The 22996-nt window shown below is 28.8% G+C and overlaps 1 protein-coding gene across 1 annotated transcript; it reads left to right on the forward strand.

Moving 5' to 3' along the window:
* Window positions 1-7362: 7362 nt before the first annotated feature.
* LOC112003765 (beta-amyrin 28-monooxygenase) lies at window positions 7363-12008 on the forward strand. The gene is made up of 4 exons (XM_024035974.2): window positions 7363-7971; window positions 8863-9281; window positions 10901-11088; window positions 11389-12008. Exons 1-4 carry the CDS (start codon window positions 7433-7435, stop codon window positions 11686-11688), a joined length of 1446 nt encoding a protein of 481 aa, XP_023891742.1. The 5' UTR covers window positions 7363-7432; the 3' UTR covers window positions 11689-12008.
* The last annotated feature ends 10988 nt before the right edge of the window (window positions 12009-22996 follow it).

The following is a 22996-nucleotide window of genomic DNA, read 5'->3' on the forward strand; positions in this document are numbered from 1 at the left end:
GCAATCCAACGGAGAGGAAGGAATTGCTCACTCGATGATAAGATATCTCATGCACCTACATGTTGTACTAGTTACCGACACAAAGGGAAAACTATGGAAATAGGAAAAGAAACTCGTTCTATTATTCGTGCTTGAAGAGATATATGGCTGGATCATTACTTTGATATTTTGTTAGATCATTTAAAAGCCATAGATTTTTCTTAAACCCAATTATTGTCTAAACTCTAAAGCATCTATATATTTCAAGTATTAATTTAGATCTGTAGTCCTTTGGACCCCAATCTTAACTATTTTGTGTTTGCCTACCTTAATAATCAGAGGGAGCAAATTACATCAACATTTGAGAAAGTCTCCATCGGTCTATTAGTACAATGTGGACTTTGGTTGTGACTTAACATAAAAGAATATTTAATTAGGTTGAATATCATAAGTGACGTATAGCATAGCTTATTGATAGTTCTTTCCTTGAGTAATACAATAATATCTTTGTATTTTGTCTTCAATCATTCGCATTTCTTTTTTAAACCAATTTGGTAGAGAATAATTATGTCAACAAAATGTTAAAAGGTGTAAAAAAAACATTTTTGGGAAAGTTTAACTATTTCTTTGGTATAATTTACTAATTTAGCACCAATTAGAATGGAGTTTATTTTGTTGATTTTTTTGTCATCGGATGTTTTCTCTATGTAATTATAATCTTGCATCAAGTTGCTTGTTTAAGATTTGTAGTTATAAGTTATTCATTTTTCTTAATGTTGAAGTTGGACTCTGACTATATGTATTAATTTACAATTTATAATCAAGAATTAAGTTGATATATTTAATTATGGTGTTACGTTATTTTCTAATTGAAGTTGTCAAATTATAATTTTATATTTAGCAAAATATATTGATTGTTTTGTTGTGATCATAGGAGAGACTCTAAGAAAATTATGAATGGGCTAGAACTCAATTGACTATTGAGGAGCCATAAACAATCTTAACTCTTAAGCTATAAAGTAAATCAGAAGAGATTAATCGTGTCTGTTCTTAATTAGGTAGGCCAGGTCTTTCTTCTCAATTGACTATTGAGGAGCCATAAACAATCTTAACTCTTAAGCTATAAAGTAAATCAGAAGAGATTAATCGTGTCTGTTCTTAATTAGGTAGGCCAGGTCTTTCTTCTCAGAGAAAAAAAAAAATTAGGCCACATCCTCTGTTAACAAAATACCTCAAAATGTATAAATAAAAAAACAAAAAAAAACAAAATACCTCAAAATTACTGTAATTGATGACTGTATACACTTTTTTCTTTCCTTGATGACTAGGTACATTCTGAATGTCTCTGTTAATAAGAAACACTGGAAGATGCCAATTGCCAACTACCAACTAGTTAAGCTACTTCTCTTGACGATGAATAATGATAATAATAGGAATAACACATAATGAAGAGTCTTCTATCAAGATTGATTGCTTGTCTAAATCATTTTTATATATAAAGATTGGCACTTGTAAATTTAGGTCATTTAAACAATTATGGGCATTAGTTTTGAGGGTAAGTAAGTGAAACAAATATAATTATATAATAAAAAAATCTTCTTATTATAAAATAAATAAATGCATTATTATTTTTTTTTCTCATATATGCAATATTATTCAATATCTTTAATCTATAATATCTATAAAAAAATAATAAAACAAATTAAAAGTCGTTTGGCTATTGATTGACTTTATAATATTATTATGGGCATAAACTTTTGAGTCCTTACCATTTTACACGTCATTATTTTCATATATTTTAATTAAAATTAAATTCTAGTCCATAATTTAAATTTTATTTCATAATTAAATCCTCCATTCAAAATCTTGGTACATCTTTTTTTTCTTTAAATAATAGAATACATGATTTCATATACAAACATAATCATAATATATATACACAACGATATAATATATAATCTCATATATTAACACATTTATATTAAATGTCCATTAACAATTATCAAATTTGATATTTAGACCCAAAAAAATTAAAGAGAAAAGAATCCTATTATGTTTTTCTTTTGAGTTTGGTTCAAGTTACACATGGTATAACTCTAAATAATATTATATCACTCAATATTTTTTTAATTGAATGCAAATTTTGATAAATCTACCGTCACATTACATTATCTTCGTATATTTTTCATACTTCAAAATTTCAAGGTGATCAAAAATTAATAGCCATGTCATCAATCAATTTTATAAATTTAAGTTTTTGTAGTTTAAAATAATGTATAAAAGATGAGTTTATGGATCAAACAGTAAATAACATCCAATTGACATGAAAATTGGTATGATTGTTAAGAACATATAGAATATGTAATTCAACATTGGGATTTTCAAAATATGAATTTTATAACAAGTTATTAGGTGGTGTAACATTACTTAGAGTTACACTAGGTGTAACTTGAACCCAACCCTTTTCTTTTTTACCCAAAAAAAGTTGTATTGTGTTAAACTTTCCCATAAATTTCATGGGTTACTAAGAGTGGAAGGGCTAATTAAGAGAAGGGATGTATATTAAATTATTAAAACAAAGTTATTAAATAAATAGTAATGATAAATTATAAAATAAGTACATAAATTTAATTAAAAAAATGCATTAAGTTCTAACTGTTTAGATTTTGGACTTTATTAGTATTTATCTATTTTTATATTTGAAAATTCTCTTTGTACTTTGTGTTAATTTCTTAATATAAGATACAGAATGATTTTGATCATTCCTATTTCGGTTATGTTTAATATATGCTTTAGTCAGCACAAACAATAATAAACAAAATAGTTCCTCAATACAAATTTTTTTTCTAATTATAATCTAATTTTAAAAAATCAATACAATCACAAATTAAATATAATACCCAAAACCCAATATCAAAACATACACAAAAGAGTTCAAAAATTAAGAATAAAAACAAACAAATAAACGAACAAAAACTTACATAAGAGAACCAAGAACTTAAATGGGTGTCTGTTGTTTTACTTTTCTGTTGTAAACTTCCTTTGACATAATCTCCTGCACACGCAATTCAAAAGCAAAAAACAATAAATAAGACGAATTTACTAAGGATGACTTTATTGGTTGACAAAAACAAATACAACAACGTGGGATGTACTCCGTGGGATTTAATTATAAGGATGACTTTATTGGTTGAGAAAGATTATGTCGAAAAGCCATAGCTTCACCAAACTAGTGGTACTCTTCATCCACTTGCTCATCCCTTATAAGGTGTGAAGAGGAAGTCTTTCTTTCTCATATGGGACAACAAATTTGCCTAGATTACAATATAGTCTAGCCCTTGGCTTTGAAACAAAAATTGTCCCCACATTAAAATGATCGATATATGGTTTAGCCCTAAACTTTGAAGCAAAAATTGTCCCCACATTAAAAGGATCAGTCTAGCCCTTGGCTTTAAAGCAAAAATTGTCCCCACATTAAGTGGTACTCTTTATCCACTTGCTCATCTCTTATAAGGTGTGAAGAGGAATTCTTTCTTTCCCATGTGGGACAACAAATTTGCCTAGGTTACAATATGATCTAGCCCTTGGCTTTGAAGCAAAAATTGTACCCACATTAAATCCTCTTATATTGCCTAGGTTACAATATGGTTTAGTCCTTGACTTTGAAGCAAAAATTGTCCTCACACATATAATATAAAATTAATTTATTAATTAGTTGTTTTTAAAATGTTGATAATAGATTTTTAGTTGAAGTAGAAGTCAAAAGTTTCTTTTTTTTAAGAAAGAAAACATGGGTTGTTGTTTGGGAATTTAAGTTTAGAATTTTTTATAATAGACTTTTAGTTGGATAGAATTTAAATTTATTGAATTTTAAATGGATAAAATTAATTTACTAATTAGTTATTCTTAAAATATTGATAATAGACTTTTTGTTGGAATAGAAGTCAAAACGTAGGGTTTTATTGAATTTAAATTTAATTTATTAATTAGTTGTTTTTAAAATGTTGATAATAGATTTTTAGTTGAAGTAGAAGTCAAAAGTTTTTTTTTTTTAAGAAAGAAAACATGGGTTGTTGTTTGGGAATTTAAGTTTTGAATTTTTTATAATAGACTTTTAGTTTGAATAGAATTTAAATTTATTGAATTTTAAATGGATAAAATTAATTTACTAATTAGTTGTTCTTAAAATATTGATAATAGACTTTTTGTTGGAATAGAAGTCAAAACGTGGGGTTTTATTGAATTTAAATTTGTTGAAATTTAAATAATAATGTCTCACCTAAATTTAACAATTGTTAAAAATTATCCATTAATTCGAAAAAATATATTCGAATAAATAATATAAAATTAATTTGCTAGTTAGTGGAACTAGCCACTTGACGCAACTACGATTTCTGAGAAAAAAAAAAAAAAAAAAAAAAACCTCTTTGTTCCGAAGACTCAAATTACTTTATTATATAGTATATAAAATGATATGATTTTTGCTTATAGTGAGCGGATATAGTGTACTAAAGAATAAGGTTCTTGACTAAGAAGAGAGAAATACCCCTTGTTGTGTAGCCCGTAAATAGTAGACCTCCTGTAGGCAAAAACGAAATTGTAAGCAAAAAGATATTAATTGATTTCCTTCACTGATTCAAGAACTATTTTAATCAAACCTGTCAATCATTGTAACATGTCGTCTTATTGAAGTATTCATGGCGTACACCAAGGCATTTTCAGTTTTTAAAGATATAATATGTATACAGTTATACATAATTTTAAACTTTATTCCACCAAATAAAAATAATCTATTTTTAAACAATGTCACATGCACCATATATACTCTTAGATTTTTTTTTAAATAATATTTTGATCTTGAAATACTGAGAGTGTTGTAGTTTTCTTTTTCTTTTCTTTTTTTTGAAAAAAAAAATATTGTTGTTTAGTGGTTTTATTCAATTCTCCCATATAATTTCATCATTTTAGAGGTTTTCTGGAGAATTACTATCAGTTTAAAGTTTTTGAGAGTATTTATGTAATTTTGAAGGTATCAGTGGGTTTTTGAGACTTTGAAGATATTTTGATCATTATGATATTTTGGGGATATTTTTGTTATTTTTAAGGATTTAGTGGTATTTTTTTCATCTTGAAGGTTTTTGAGGGGGTATTTCAATTATTTTGTAGGTTTTGAGTTATTTTGATAATTTAAATATTTTAAGGATACTTTTATAATTTTGGAGTTTTCCATGGTATTGTGGTGAGAGGGGGAGGAGGGTTATGTTGTTTTACACCTTTTTAGAGGGGTAAAGCATTATTAGTCCAAAAAATGATGTTTTTCTTAACTAATGGTAAGTGATTTTGATTTGACCAAGTTTTCCAGTTGATCCAAATGCTCGAAAATGATGAAATTTTTTTCTGAAAAAATGATTAAATGTTTCCTTCCACAAATTCACCTAACTAAGAGCATTCACATCAGTCTTACCAATTTAATATTTCAGCAAAAATTTATCTAAACTCAACCATAATAAGTGTGCATCAACCTCACTAAACTAACTAAAGTTTAAAAATAAAAAATAAATAAAAAAAAAATCTCATATCTACATGTAGTGAGCATCTGTCGTTGCTACATTAAATTTCAATGTTAATAAAGTATTGAGGCGATATACGTATATGAAAATAATAGATAGCTAAACTAATAAACATAGAGTTTTTTGAGTTAATTTAGCTAAATATTTGAAGAGACTGATGTAAATGCTCTAAATACTCTTAAAAAAAAAATTAGTTTAAAACCTAGTAGTTTCCACTCTTAACTTTTTCATATTAAGTATTGTGTGCCCTCCATTACTATTTTATGTCAGTTAAGCAAAATATTAAATTTTAAAAAAAAATTATGCCCTGTTCATATACGAAATTAACCTTAATATCCTCATCACTTTCTTATCAACTGCTCATTCTCAAGCACAGCTCTGCTAACAGACAGATTGATTGATGTTCGGCTCATATTTTGTTGGTTTTTTTTTTTTCTTTTTTCAAGCTTTGTACTCTGTTTTTACTTTTTTGGCTTTTTCAAGCTAATTTCAATGAAATATGCAGGTTGCATCAAAAAATTAAGAATAATAAAAACTACATAATAGAATAATGAATTCAAAAGTCACTAATGAGGTTTTCAAGTCCAAAAGCCTACCATAATGGAATAATGAAACTTGACCCAACCACCACAGCACAGGGAGACCACGTAAAAATCCACTTTTGTTTTTTCTATTTATGTTCTTGTTTTTGTTTTTATTTTTTAAGATCCACTTCTTTGTTACCATGTTACCCAGTCAATAATTCAATTAAATTGAACAATTATTTATTTTAATTTGTAAGGGTTGACTCTCACAAATGATTCCAATGAGTAATTAACTAAATAGTAAAATTTTGGATTAAGATCTCGTGCAATAAATATTCCAGAGCATTACATCGGTGTAATTACCAATAATTCCCCTTAAACAAATTATTTCTTCACCTTCTTCTTCTTCTATTTTTATTCAGGGTTGAGATTGCGAGTTGATTTGTCAACTCGCGATCTCAACCATTGTCAATACTTCAAAATTTTTGAGAAAAAACGGCCAAATTTTGGTTGAGCATTCCCATCATGTGTACGAATGTGGAGGGAGCATCGTCGAATGGTTGGCTTACACATTTGCTGCTTTATTTGACTTAGCCAACACGAACTGCACGCGCGAGCTCCATATTCATATATTTGTTTATTAATTTCCAAGTAGTTTCTCCTTTACTCAATCATTTTCCGGTAAAATATTAGTCATTAAAATAAAATAAAAAAATGTGCTTCATACTCGCAATAAGTCCAGTGAAATCCTATTCATTCCAAATATTAGAATCTCAAATCTTGGCATATAAGTCCAATGAAATCCTTTTATATATAAAATCCAATGAAATTTTATATTTTTAATCTAAAACACAAAAATAAAATTCTAAAATATTAGAACGGTTTAAAAATTAAAACAACTTTAATAGTAAAATGCTATTGCAATTGGGTTCTTAATTTAATTAACGTGTAGCATAAATTATTAGCATCACACCCCCTATCTTACCAGCTATACAAGTCCAATGAAATCTTATATTTTTTATTATCTAAAACACAAAAAGATTTCTAAAATATTAAAATAACTTTAATAGTCAATGCTATTGCAATTGAGTTCTAAATATAATTTATGGGTTGCATAAATTTAATTTACCAGCCTAGCTTTCAAGTTCACATTGTTTGTCTATCCAAAAAAAAAAAAAGTTCACATTGCTTGACTTTGATAATGCCACTCTCAAAAGTCACACCAAAATTATAGCCCACCCCGGCCACCCTCCGAAAGGCAAAACAAACTGCCTATAAAATGCCACACCTATTGCCATATATCCCTCAAACAAACCACACACACAACCAGTAACATTTTGCACCAACAAGCCACAAAAAATGGAGCAAAATTTCTACCTATCCCTCCTTCTTCTCTTTGTTTCCTTCATCACTCTCTCCCTCTTCTTCCTATTCTACAAGCATAAATCCAGCTTCACTGGCCCAAATCTCCCACCAGGCAAAGTTGGGTACCCCATGATCGGTGAGAGCTTTGAATTCTTCTCCACTGGATGGAAAGGTCACCCTGAGAAGTTCATCTTCGACCGCATGTCTAAGTACTCTTCTGAAGTGTTTAAAACCTCTCTTTTGGGACAACCAGCTGCTGTGTTTTGTGGTGCTGTAGGTAACAAGTTCTTGTTTTCCAACGAGAACAAACTTGTCACTGCTTGGTGGCCTGAATCTGTCAATAAAGTTTTCCCTAGTTCGCTCCAAACTAGCTCCAAAGAAGAGGCCAAGAAGATGAGGAAGATGCTTCCAAATTTCATGAAGCCTGAAGCTCTGCAGAGATACATAGGTATCATGGATACTATTGCACAAAGACACTTTGAATCTGGATGGGAAAATCGTGACGAAGTTCTTGTGTTCCCTCTCTCAAAAAAGTAATACTTTATCTCATTTCTCTCTCTCCTTGTTTTTTTTTTTTTTAAAGTCTAATCATAGAGAAAAACAGTGAAGTTGTAATAATTTTACCATAGAAAAAGAAAGAACTTGCATGAATTTGAATTCGTTAAAAAATAATAATAATAATTGTTTTAATTATTTTTTTACAAACATATATATCACCAAATACAAAAATGTTCTCGAAAAAAATACAAAAATATAATTTAAACATTTATTTATTATGTTAATGAAGTGGCGAAAATCATATTTATTATCACCTCAAATTATAAATTTTTTGTACTAAAATTTGTAATAAAATTAGTATTTATTTTTATAAAGTAGTATTATAGATAATACAAATTTTACTATATAAATCTTATAAATTGAGGTGAAATTAATTACAAAATTTGAAATGAATTGATGTTTCAAATATTTTTTTACTAAGTATGTGTTTGGATCCAAATTATTTTGCGTCTATGTTTTCAGCGTTTTTCTTTTCTTTTTTTTTTCTTTTTTTAACACGTGTTTTAGCTTTAAGGAACAAAGTTATTGTTCACACACTATTCATACATGGTTCATCTACTGTTCACACACTGTTCACGGGACCCACAACTACTTTATTCAAAAAAATATTAAAAATGGATTTCACGGCATTATTCACCAATTTAAAAATTATTTTGCTACAGTATTTTTAATTTTCAGTTTTTAGCTAAATAAGTTGTATCTAAACAGACCCTAAAACTATTTTACAGTAGATTTAATATATATATATATATATACTTTTTATTGAAAGATACTAATACCTTAGATTTGGTAATATTTATCTAGTGAAATTTGTAATAGTAGTAGAATAACTCAAATTAATACTTTTGTTATATCATTGTCAACAGGTACACTTTTTGGTTGGCATGCCGTCTGTTTCTTAGCCTTGAGGATCCCAACCACATCGCAAGATTTGATGACCCATTCAAACTATTGGCCTCTGGGATCATATCAATGCCTATTGACTTGCCAGGAACACCATTTAACCGTGCAATCAAAGCCTCCAACTTCATCAGGAAGGAACTTTTGCTTATCATTAAGCAAAGAAAGATTGATTTGGCAGAGGGCAAAGCATCCCCTACTCAAGATATATTGTCCCACATGCTTTTGACTTGTGATGAGAATGGAACATACATGAATGAACTAGATATTGCAGATAAAATCCTTGGTTTGTTGATTGGTGGACATGACACAGCCAGTGCTTCTTGCACTTTCATTGTCAAGTATCTTGCTGAGCTTCCTCATATTTATGATGGAGTCTACAAAGGTAAATATCAATTTTTTTTTTTTTTTTAGTTTTCTATATTCTTTGTATTTCATGATCTATGCCTATAATTTATTTGCTTTTCTATGCCTCTAGAAGAAAATTCTGATTGTATAGGTCTTATGTGATTTTTTAGTGTTTGATGGTCTTAACAATAAATAAATAAAAAGCACCTACTGAGTTAATTATAGATAACTTTCTAAGCCAAAAAAAAAAAAAAAATCAAGGAAAAGGCAGACAAATTAATGTTATCCCTTTTGGAAAATCAGGTTTATAAAAGTTGCTTTCGGGAAATAGCAATCTGAACTAGACGTGTGATCGTGACTGGATCAACCATGTTCGAAAGTCAAACTCTTAAATGTTTGAATACAAGAAATGTTTTTATATGGATGACTAAAATAGCATTTACAAGTAACCAATTTTAATCTAAGCCTAAATTAGGGATACAACTTTTCACAATTTTTTCACAATCTTTCAAAAAAGAAAATTCTGATTGTATAGGTCTTATGTGATTTTTTAGTGTTTGATGGTCTTAACAATAAATAAATAAAAAGCACCTACTGAGTTAATTATAGATAACTTTCTAAGCCAAAAAAAAAAAAAAAAATCAAGGAAAAGGCAGACAAATTAATGTTATCCCTTTTGGAAAATCAGGTTTATAAAAGTTGCTTTCGGGAAATAGCAATCTGAACTAGACGTGTGATCGTGACTGGATCAACCATGTTCGAAAGTCAAACTCTTAAATGTTTGAATACAAGAAATGTTTTTATATGGATGACTAAAATAGCATTTACAAGTAACCAATTTTAATCTAAGCCTAAATTAGGGATACAACTTTTCACAATTTTTTCACAATCTTTCAAAAATTATAAAAAAATATTGCATCTAAGTTATTGTTTATACTGCATCAAAGTTTTTTTTTTTTTTTTATTGGTAGAATATATTGCATCTAATAATAATAATAATTAAGTTATTGTTTATTTTCTTCTCCAATAAAAAAAAAGTTTTTTTTTTTAATTTAAACACGTTTAATAAATCTAGAATTTGACTTTTCAAGTCCCAGGACCCAACAACCAAACATTGGTGTCCACGCCATTAATGGTGATACGTAGTACGTATTAAGCATCTTCATTTTTATTGGTGAAAGAGAGAGGTTTTGCCTTATGCACATGGACATCAGGACACAGACCTTTTTATTTTTTTATTTTTTTTAGAGTAGTTGTAAAACTACAAATTATCTCATAATTTTTTTGTTACAACTCTGACGTGCCAGAATGTAATTAATTAACTATCATTTACATATGAATTCACTATTTTTTTTTATCAATCACACTCTGTCACATCATAATTGTGATAAAAAATTGTGAAAAATTATGTACTCCTAAACTTTTTCTTTTTTGATAAGATTAGGACATAGACCTAATTGACTAAGAATGATATGTTAGGCCGTCTACATTCTCAAAATATATATATACATATATATATATATATATATATATGTTAGGCTGTCTAGAACTAGCAAATAAGCCGGCAAAGAATATGAATCGTCAAAGGGAATTGGAATTTTTTTACTTGACATTAATTGAACTCTATCTTTATTATTCCTTTTTGTCTTTGTTCAGAGCAAATGGAGATTGCCAAGTCAAAAGCACCAGGGGAGTTGTTGAACTGGGATGACATTCAAAAGATGAAATACTCATGGAATGTTGCTTGTGAAGTGCTTAGACTTGCTCCACCCCTCCAAGGTGCTTTCAGGGAAGCCATTAATGATTTCATCTTCAATGGTTTCTCCATTCCAAAGGGCTGGAAGGTAAATCAATTCAGGAAAAAAAAAAAATTGATAGAGATACATTACTTTTCACAACTCCCTGTTATAATTGGAGTAACATCATTTTCACTTGAATCTACAATTGAAACAGACTTCTTATATGCGCTAATCACAACATATCATGTCAACAGTTGTTAAAAAATTTGTGAAAAAATCTTTAGATTTATTATTAAAAAAAAAAAACATAAAATTGGAACATGGCTAGCTAATAATATTTACAAAAAAGAAAATATTTATGTCATAAAAGTAACTTAAATCCTCTTCTTGTTGTTGTGTATGCAGCTGTATTGGAGTGCAAATTCGACTCATAGAAATGCAAAATACTTCCCAGAACCTGAGAAATTTGATCCAAGTAGATTTGAAGGAAGTGGACCTGCTCCTTACACATTTGTTCCCTTTGGTGGAGGACCAAGGATGTGCCCAGGAAAAGAATATGCAAGATTGGAAATACTTGTTTTCATGCATAATTTGGTGAAAAGGTTCAAGTGGGAGAAAGTTCTTCCTGATGAAAAAATCATTGTTGACCCCATGCCCATACCTGCCAAGGACCTGCCCATCAAACTTTTCCCACACAAAGCTTGATTTATTGGGATTAAGAACTTAAAAATCTTAGGTCCTTATCCTCCTTGATCATTCTCACACATAACATAAGGAGAGCAATTAAACCTTATCCTTTTTTTTTTTCAAATTTCGTCCTTGTATTTGTTTTTTAATGTTGTGTTTAAGTTATTCCTCTTGATATTTCAAGGACATAAAGAATATGTATAATGGAAAAGAATAATTAAGTTGTTTACTCAGATGTCATATGATGTTAAGTGCATAACGAAATTGTATTAATAATTATTGGTTATGGCTTTGGTATACAATATTAGGCACTAAATGGAGCCAATCTTGACTTGGTATCATAGTTTTTGTTTTGTTTTTTTTTTTTTTTTTTAGTTTATTTATTGACTTGGTATCATATTTAAGGAGCTATATAAGTGCACCACCCACTCCAAAGAAACAAAAGTCTGCAAAAATACAATGGTAAAACAAGAAAAAATCTATAAACGCAAAAGTTTGATATACGCTGATATGATAAATTATTGTTGATAGATAAAAAAGTAATATAAGTATTGACCTCAAAAGAAAACTAATACAAACTTGTCTATGTTGCCAAAATTGTTGTCGACTTTTTTTTTTTTTTTTTTAATGTATGTAGCAATATTCCTGGGCCAAACAGTCATGGCCGTTAACTTTGATCAGCATATTAGCGCCGTTTACTTTTTGGTAAGGTGGAATGTTAGCCACCTGAGAAAGCTTTCACCCTAATTGGTTAGCTAGTTATGGTCACTCTTTCAACTACCATTTTTTAATGCACTTTGCACTAAGGAATTACAATTAATTTTTAAATAATAGTTCAACAATTAGTGTGAAAGCAACTGCAAGAACTTTACTTATGAACCTTGAGATGTCATTCTTCTTTGGACCACAAATCAATGAATTTGATGTGATATCTAAGTAATTTTTTTTATTTTAGTAAAAGTTTTATGATGTTTCATAAAAAAATTTGAGTAAAAGAAAAATATGCCAACTAGTATATCTTTAGATATGGCAAATAAATTGGCTTTCAGTCTCAAAGAAGAGACTTGTCAACCATTGTCCATGTTGGGCGAATTAGTATTTTCCCTTGTCATGAGTGCTTGGGGTTATTAACGGGCTCGTTAGCTCAATTCCTGTGGGTGGATTTGAGGCGGGGCTTAGGTATTAGAATTTATAAACTTGCCCAAAAAAAAAAAAAAAGACTTGCCACTTGTGATCAGGGGACCTTTTAGTACTTGTAAGCATATGACCTGAATTATTGCTTGAATCAAGTCATCAAATTAATATTAATTACAAATGTAATCAAGATAACTCGGTCAGTGTTTTTCTTTTTGTATACTGTATATATACCCTTACCAACTTTTATTCTCTCATTTATTTTCAGCCCCCAAAGACTCTCTTTTGGGGGTCTTGGACTCAATTTTAGGTCAAGTAGTTAGAATAGGCTTGTATGAACTCGATCATTATTATCATAGGACTTTTATCATTCATTGTTAAGTCTTTTCTTATCAAGAAAAATAAATAAGAGTGACAAGATTTTTTTTCTTTTCTGACAAATCCCTTAAAGGCAACTTCAAGATGTTGACTAGGGGACATAAATTTAATAATACTTCATTTGATTATATAAGGCCCAAAAAAAATCACAAGACTAATCCATTAAAGTTTAACAAAAGAGTGACTTGCTGACTAGTGACAGTGAGATGGTCTAATCCATCTTTGTTGTTTGATTTTCATCACTATTGTGACAACCCAAACTAATCTTATTGGGAGTTTTAGCTTTGTATTTGATCTTGACTTTCTATTGTATGGTTTTAGTCCGTTAGCTTTTTAATTAAGAATTAGGGAAATTTTTTTTTTTTTTTTATGGATTTTAAATGGATAGGGTTTTTTTTTTTAGAGAGTTTTAATTTATTGTGTCCGCTCCTTTATCATCAGATTAAGATACCAATCGGTTTTTGGTGTAGGTAAAGATTAAACTTTAGATTTCTTATTCAACCATCAAAAACTTTACAAGCTGAGTTAAATGAAACCCACTTTAAATGAGTAGTGATTGATCTTCTTACAGATTTAGGAAATTTGTAAAAGGCGATCCAAACCTGGGTTGATAAACAAAAAAACGTTTCAGTTCTATAGTTTAGCATAAAGAGACATTAGAAGTGTTAAAAATAAACGAAAATTAAGAGACGTGTCTTAAATTAATTGGTGCTGCACGATGCAGGACAAGAACTTTGGGACAAAGGATGCACATTCTATAGTTTAGCATAGTGTATTTCTATGACATGGAATGACAAAGTCAAAACCACATAAAATCCACCAGTAATTGCACACCCTTACATTTCTTTTTTAAAACTATTTACATAAATTTAAATTACATATTTTTCATCCAAATAAAATGATTATTCATGCTCAAAGGATTTTTTTATCATTTATTTACAATTAATTTTAGAACAAAAATATTTTTTTTCATCCAAATAATATTTATTTTAATTTTCAAGGATTATCATTTCAAAAAATAATCCAACAAATAATAACAATAACAATAAAGCCTTAAATGGTGTTTGGATTTCTAATTTTCATAACTCATAACTCTGTTTCCATAACTTATAACTCAAAAATAGTGGGACCCATGACTCAAAAGCTTGTTTGGATTTCAATAACTCTGTTTCCAATTTTTGTTTCCATCACTCAATTTTCTGATTTTTGAGTAATGAATTATGGAAACTGAAAACACATTTTAGTTATTTTCGGTTTCCATAACTCTGTTTTTAATAGCATTTTTGTAATTAAATACACATAAAAGGACCCACTGTCAAGGTTAGCCGCAACTTTTGACCATTTTTTTTCTTTTCTTTCTTCTCCACTTTTCTTTCTTCTCCACTATCTCTGTTGGTTGGGTTCTTTCTTTCTTTCTTTCTTTCTTTCATTTTTTTTTTTTTCTTCTTCTTTCACTAGTCTCCTTTGGCTGGGTTCTTTCTTTCTTTTCCTTTTTTTTTTTTTTTCTTCTTCTTCTTTCACTGGTCTTTGTTGGTTGGGTTCTTTCTTTCTTTCTTTCATTTTTTTTTTCTTCTTCTTCTTTCACTAGTCTCCGTTGGCTGGGTTCTTTCTTTCTTTTCTTTTTTTTTTTTCTTCTTCTTCTTTCACTGGTCTTTGTTGGTTGGGTTCTTTCTTTTTTTTTTTTTTTCTTCTTCTTTCATTGGTCTCCATTGGCTGGTTTTTTTTTTTTTTTTTTCACTGGGTTCGGTGAGTTTGGGTACTGGGGGTTGAAGAAAAAAAAAAAAAGTAAAAACTGCACCAAGTTACAGGTATGAAGCCCACAAATAGTTGAAAAATATTGAGTGATGACAAGTAAGTGATGGTGCCAAACAAGGTGGGGTGTTTTAAGTGATGAGTGATAAGTGACGGAAATTGAGTGATAAGTGATAAGTGATAAGTGATAAAATAAATAAATAATAAATAATAAAATTCAAACAAGGCTTAGTCTCAAAATTTTGAGGCCGACTATAAATCCTTAAAAAAGAATTTATAATGCTCAAATTATTAATTCTTTAGTTACAAGTATTTTCAACAAAGACATCTAATATTCAATTCTCCACATCCCATTATTCAATTCTCCACATCCCATTGTAACTATCGACTATCGAATATTCAAAATAATAATAATATGTATAAGATTATCTTTAAATAGTTTTTTTTTTTTTTGAGAGAGAGATTATCTTTAAATAGTTAGATTTACATTTTAAAATATAGTATCTCTATAATATGATAAAAGTTCAAATTCTAAATAAAAAAAAACAAAACAAATATCAATACTCACAAAAATTTTAATCTTGCTAGTTTAAGCCCTCAAAAAGTTATAACTTTCAAGATTTGGAATTCTCAGCAATCGAGCAAATAAGAACAGGGAATGCCACCATAGGAGCAGCACTGAAGCTTGATTTAAAAAAGAAAATAAGATGTAGTAAGAACAGGGAATGTACATGATGTGACATGATAAGACTCAACCAGGAAGCCACTTAAATTAATTTTGATCAAACCATGGGAGTGGGGAGTTTTGGCTGTATTCCATTTCCATAAGTCAAAAAAATAAAAATAAAAATAAAATAAAAAAATACAATTGTCGAAGTGACCCGTTATTATTGGTGTGAAAAATATGATATCAATAGTAAAACTAGGCGAGTACAAATAGAAGCTCATCGACTAAACTGTTGTGAAAAAAAAAAATATTTGTAAAATTTGGTGTCTTTGTCATTTGCATTTACAGAGTTTACCATATGCTACGTGGAGTTCCTTTGAGACCGTAGTGGCAATCTCAGCAGGATAATGACTTACCATGATAGAAATTGTTTTTTCGATCAGAACCATATTTTTTTTTCCATGTTAGAATGAAAGCAAATAATTGAAAGTATCTTGCTCATGCATGCACCTGCGTGGTTACAGCCATTTATAAATGCGAGAAACGTTTTCCACTTCGGCGTGCTGTGTCCAAATCACAGATGGTGAATTATAGGTGGTGGAGTTGTAAACTTATATGGGTTCATCACTTGGACTTCAACATTCACAACTTACCATGTATGCAACTTGTAGCAAAAATTGTAGATTTTATTGTGGTCTTAGTATTTTTTAATTAAGAATTAAACCATAAACATCTGAATTTTAGAACTAGATAATGGAGAGATAAGAAGTGAATATAGCATTTAGGTTGCATTGGGTATTTCCTGTTTAGGATTTTGGTGTAGTTATCTACTTTTAGAGAGCTTAACTAGGTTATTTATGAAGACTCACAAAAATGCTCAAAGTTCATTTATGTTCTTACAAATTATTGAAATTTCTAAACATAAACGTTGAAATGATTTATGCTCTCTTATCCACCTCATTGCCATCACTTAGTTTTCTATCTTTGAGAAATCTCAACTCTATGTTTGACTAAGTCAAACCCAGCCCATATAGCCAATCATGGCCCAACATAATCTCTAATTATTTTATTAATAATAATTTATTAACTAATGTACAATATTTTGCAAAGTTTATTACATATAAAATAATCTTTAATGATTGCACACATTGATGGTAATTTGGCCACACAATCCAACATCTCTTGCTTGGCCAAATAGGCCAAGATGCACAATCATTATTGAGCTCATAATATAATTGACAAGGATACCGTTTAATTCAGAAACTTAAATTTATGCATTTTTCTAATTATTTTAGATTAATCTCTCAGTTTCTTACTCCACAAGTACAAGTTCTTGTGGGGTGGGGTAGGAGGCTTAAGTGGCAGTTCAAGAAATTTTTTTAGGGTGGTCACTAATTAAGAAACTTAAATTATACAAAAATTAATAAAAAAAACTTGAATATATCAACATCACAAAATATGCATGCAAATACATGAAGTTTTATAATTTTATTTTACAAGTTTTTATATTTTGAATTCATTGTATGATAGTTTCATTACCAATGCCATAAGCTACGTCTCTTCAATGTACATAATTAATCAATTATTCATCCACTATTGTGTTTATAGCATTACTCAATTAAGATGAAAATCCAACTCAACTTTAATTTTTGTTGTTACATTATTTTGGTTTTATGCATATCATTATGAATTTTTCTTAATACTTTAATTTTGTTTTTGTAAATAGTGTTACTCTATTAAAACTTCAATGTGTAAAAGCTATGAACACACTACCTCACCCTCGATGACTTCAACTAGTCTACTTTTTGTCTTTAACAATTGCTACCCCACTCCCACTCATGCTCCACTCAAGAGACAATTAGACAATAAATCAATAGTAAACATACTAAGAGCACTCACATAGGTCAATGCAAAATAGTATAAAAGGTTATTTTTTACATTTAACCCTAAAATTCACCTACAGATTAGCTAAATTTGTGTAACCAAAAAAGAAAGAAAAAAAAACTACATTGTTATCATTGCTATGTAAAGTGATAAAAAAGAAAAAGAAAAAAAAGAGATAAGATATTTGAATTGGGAGAATAATAAAAAAATTGATATAAAATAATATTTTAATAAAATATAGTATGAAATAAATAATCTGATATGAAGTGTTTTGAAAAATAGTTTTGTAAAATAAAAAAGATACATTCTTATGTTAAAATAGACAAAAAAAAAAATAAAATAAAAAATTGTACAAATTAATGTGAATATCATAATAATTCAATAAGTAATATACCCTTCTACATGGGGCCAAGTTTTATAAAAAGAGTAAGTCAATAATTTGTGCCCAAGTTTCATAAAAAGAGCAAGTCAGTCGTTTGTTACGTCACTTTATTCTCTAATATTCTCTAATAGTAGTTTACTATTTATATTGAAATTTCCAACTCTAATAACTTTATTCACGTGTGTGGGGAGGGCCGGACAATAGCAAGAGTGAAAAATGAAACAGAGAAGAAAAAACTGAAGAAGACCAAGCACATGAATTGAGCAAGAAGACGATGATGAAGATCAGTGGCAGCTCTAGGAATTTTTTTTAGAGAGGTCATTTAGAAAGTTAGATTAAACAAAATTTAATAAAAAAAAATTTAAATTATTTAGTTATTGACAAAACAAAAAGTTGCAAATACATAAAATGTTATAATATCATTCTATGAGTTTTCATATTTCGAAATCATTACATTATAATTCATTATCAATTGTTATTTTCTATTGTCAATGTTAATAGATATAGCCATTTTATTTTATTGAGTTTGTATAACATTTTTATGCAATTGTCACTATCTATTTGTCATTGTTTTTATAAAAATATTTTAAATTAAATGGCAAAACTCATCCCACTTGCACTACATGAATTATTGACTCACATAACCACACACATCCATACATCAATAATACACTAAGTGTCTACTTAACTAATCAAATACTTGAATCTCTCTCATGAATCTCATCTCATCTCTATTCTTTATTTAACTATCTCGATATCTTTGATTCTAAGANTTTAAGATGAAAATCCAACTCAACTTTAATTTTTGTTGTTACATTATTTTGGTTTTATGCATATCATTATGAATTTTTCTTAATACTTTAATTTTGTTTTTGTAAATAGTGTTACTCTATTAAAACTTCAATGTGTAAAAGCTATGAACACACTACCTCACCCTCGATGACTTCAACTAGTCTACTTTTTGTCTTTAACAATTGCTACCCCACTCCCACTCATGCTCCACTCAAGAGACAATTAGACAATAAATCAATAGTAAACATACTAAGAGCACTCACATAGGTCAATGCAAAATAGTATAAAAGGTTATTTTTTACATTTAACCCTAAAATTCACCTACAGATTAGCTAAATTTGTGTAACCAAAAAAGAAAGAAAAAAAAACTACATTGTTATCATTGCTATGTAAAGTGATAAAAAAGAAAAAGAAAAAAAAGAGATAAGATATTTGAATTGGGAGAATAATAAAAAAATTGATATAAAATAATATTTTAATAAAATATAGTATGAAATAAATAATCTGATATGAAGTGTTTTGAAAAATAGTTTTGTAAAATAAAAAAGATACATTCTTATGTTAAAATAGACAAAAAAAAAAATAAAATAAAAAAATTGTACAAATTAATGTGAATATCATAATAATTCAATAAGTAATATACCCTTCTACATGGGGCCAAGTTTTATAAAAAGAGTAAGTCAATAATTTGTGCCCAAGTTTCATAAAAAGAGCAAGTCAGTCGTTTGTTACGTCACTTTATTCTCTAATATTCTCTAATAGTAGTTTACTATTTATATTGAAATTTCCAACTCTAATAACTTTATTCACGTGTGTGGGGAGGGCCGGACAATAGCAAGAGTGAAAAATGAAACAGAGAAGAAAAAACTGAAGAAGACCAAGCACATGAATTGAGCAAGAAGACGATGATGAAGATCAGTGGCAGCTCTAGGAATTTTTTTTAGAGAGGTCATTTAGAAAGTTAGATTAAACAAAATTTAATAAAAAAAAATTTAAATTATTTAGTTATTGACAAAACAAAAAGTTGCAAATACATAAAATGTTATAATATCATTCTATGAGTTTTCATATTTCGAAATCATTACATTATAATTCATTATCAATTGTTATTTTCTATTGTCAATGTTAATAGATATAGCCATTTTATTTTATTGAGTTTGTATAACATTTTTATGCAATTGTCACTATCTATTTGTCATTGTTTTTATAAAAATATTTTAAATTAAATGGCAAAACTCATCCCACTTGCACTACATGAATTATTGACTCACATAACCACACACATCCATACATCAATAATACACTAAGTGTCTACTTAACTAATCAAATACTTGAATCTCTCTCATGAATCTCATCTCATCTCTATTCTTTATTTGACTATCTCGATATCTTTGATTCTAAGAGAAAAGAGTGAGTCTTTGTTAGTTGTGCGTATGTGTCTAATATGTGCATTATTATTATTATTATTATTAGTTATAAAGTAATTTGTGTGTGAATATGCGCATGTATAATGTAAATATAATATAACTTAATATAATTTAATAATCAGGAAATACATAAGGTTTGAAACATGTATGGTATTGTTATTATGTTATAATAATTTTTAGTTATAAAGTTAGTGATTTGAGGGGAAAAAAAAAAAAGTAAATATGTGATCAGGTATGCAAGATTTAAGCTAAAGTGTGCAAATATATTTTTAATGATAAATTAAACAAGTAAAAAATATATATATATATATATATATAAAATATTTTTTTAATAAAAAGTCAGGGGGTTCATTTGAACCCCTGAAATACATCTAGCGCCCCTATGATGAAGATCTAAAGAAGAAGTCCATCAAATAGTTGTCTAAAGGTTTTCTCAAGGTGGTCTCTTTTTTTTTTTTTTTTTTTTTTTTTTTTTTTTTTCAGGGTGGTCAATTTTTTCTTTAAGGTATACAAATCATAAAATTTTAAATATATTACATATAATTTTTTTTTTTAATTTTCAGATCAGATGGTCAGTGACCACCCTACCTTTAACGTGGTGCCGCCATTAGAGGGGCTTAAGGGCTGTGGTTTAACTTTCTAAGAATGAGTTATATGTGTATAGATTAGGTAGAGTAGCATTTTGGCAAAAAAAAAAAAAAAAAAAAAGTCTACTATATATAAGAGGAGTTTATTTAAAAATCTATCTGATCAAAAGATAAAAAAATCTCTCATTTTCTTTTATTTTTGTGCGGGTGTAACCAACCTACCCAACATTGTCATATTGCTTTCGCAAGTTAGTCCAAATCAGGAGGCAGGACAGTTATTAGGTTGTTGAATTCCAAGCAACGCCATCACACTTACAGTCAAGCGAATAAGTTGTAGGTTTAGTTTTTGTCCTAATATTATTGTTCTTAAATAGCCCATTTCATTATTGCTTCACGTTTTGTATGCCAATCCCATGTTTAGGATTTGGCGAAATTATACCTCTAGTTCTTAAGTTTCTTAAAGTGTCTTTGTCCACATGTCATCGTAACTAACGGCAGGCCTAGCAATGATATTCTCCTCATCAACATAAGGTGCATCCCACCCACATCGGCAATAAATTCATTAACCCAAATCAGTAAATTTGAAATGATCCTTTTACTCAAAATATTCAATCGTGGCTCCGTGTACAGATTTAATCATGGTGCATCTCCCTACCCAAGAAAGACTCTTCTTCAACTTTTCAACTTTTTTTCTAACCTTTCTTTTAGGAACTTTAAATATTTTGAGGTTGCCTTTGAAAGGAATAGAGGAGCACCCAAGTACACAACGTCATGTTGAAGGGATTTCATTTCGAAGATTTGTTTAATACCTACGTGTTTGTTGGTGAGTGAGTTTGGAGAAGTGAACCCCTTATTTATCTATGTTTAGTAGAGTTGACCAAACCATCTACAGTGCAAATTAAGATAATCATTGATAGCAAATGCTTCCCTTCTACTAGCTTTTTAGAATGGAACATTATAATCTGCGTACATAACATGAGTGATGGTTGGGCTATTAACATTCACCTTCATCGTACTGATTCTACCCTCTCTAAATTCTTTCCCCAATAACCTAGAAAGAACTTCCTGATTGATAATGAACAAGTGAGGGAATAGAGGATCCCCTTGCCTTAATCCTCTCACAGGCTTACTGTTGAAACACTCTCAACGATCCAATTCATAAACCTTTCATTGAAACTAAAGTTGATGAGCACACTTGAAGAATTTTCAATTAAGTTTAAAAGCCATCAAGCTAGCTTTGAATTTCCTTGATTTGAAACTATCTTTTCCAACCCATTACATGGCAAACTACAAGACTATCCATGTGTATTATTTAAACTAGTATGTAACACATACTAATGCACGAGAATAATAAAATTGTAGTGGGGCTATTGATGTTAGCTTGCGTTATTAAATATATAAGATATTAGTTCGATTAGGACATTTAGAGGTTCTAAAATGATTTTTCCTTACAATTTTCATGATATTAGTTATGCCAAATTTCTTATTACACTATTATTACATATATAATTTTAAAAAACATTATTGAATACTACATATACAATATCAATTTACAATTATTGTCCTCGAAATTCTACTAAATATAACACAAAATTAAAGAATAAATTGGTCCAATAGTATCTTATTATTTCTTATTGAGGATATGTGCATGGGACCGTTCAGCTCAATTATAATTTATTATGTTCAAGATCTTTGCATACAAAATATATAAATAGAAATCATTTAAAAAATATACACATTAGCTTAGAGAAAAAATAACAGAAATATCATCTCATAAGTGAATCAGATTACCATTGCCCAACCAAAGTCTAACTCAAGTTTTGCCTGAAAGTCTTTTTGTACCAAATAATACCTTTCTAGATGCAGGATACTTTAGACATGGGTTGGTCAATTTATTTTTGTCATGAGAGAGGTACTTAACAGCCAAATATGAGCACCATGGCCTTTTCTTTTCCTTTGGAAATCTCCATTGCCACTTCATAAGAAGGGCTGGCTTGGTTGAAGTCCACCTTCGTTAAGGTGATTGAAAAAAATCCAAACCATAAAAAGAGATTTTAAGATGATTGAAAAAAAATCCAAACCATGAAAAGATTTCATTTTTTTATAGGATGTTAGTAAGGTATACATGACGAGACCTTTTTGCATTACTCTAAAAAAAATTGAAAACTCAAACATATCTATCTCAATAGGAAATCTAATTTATACACTAACTTAACTCATTTGTCACAAAAATTTAAAAAACTTAAATTAAATAGAACACATGACACAAAATTATACTCTAATTGAATTCTAATTTGAAATATAATTGAATTTTCCCTCAACT

This window comes from Quercus suber, unplaced genomic scaffold, assembly GCF_002906115.3.
Source record: "Quercus suber isolate HL8 unplaced genomic scaffold, Cork oak 2.0 scaffold_177, whole genome shotgun sequence".
In the NCBI taxonomy this organism is placed as follows: Eukaryota; Viridiplantae; Streptophyta; class Magnoliopsida; order Fagales; family Fagaceae; genus Quercus; species Quercus suber.

Excerpts from the sequence above, each read along its gene's own strand:
- LOC112003765 (XM_024035974.2), top strand. The coding sequence starts at position 7,433 with ATGGAGCAAAATTTCTACCTATCCCTCCTTCTTCTCTTTGTTTCCTTC. Across the intron at positions 9,282-10,900 it reads TTATGATGGAGTCTACAAAG|AGCAAATGGAGATTGCCAAG; the intron begins GTAAATATCAAT and ends GTCTTTGTTCAG. Across the intron at positions 11,089-11,388 it reads CCATTCCAAAGGGCTGGAAG|CTGTATTGGAGTGCAAATTC; the intron begins GTAAATCAATTC and ends TTGTGTATGCAG.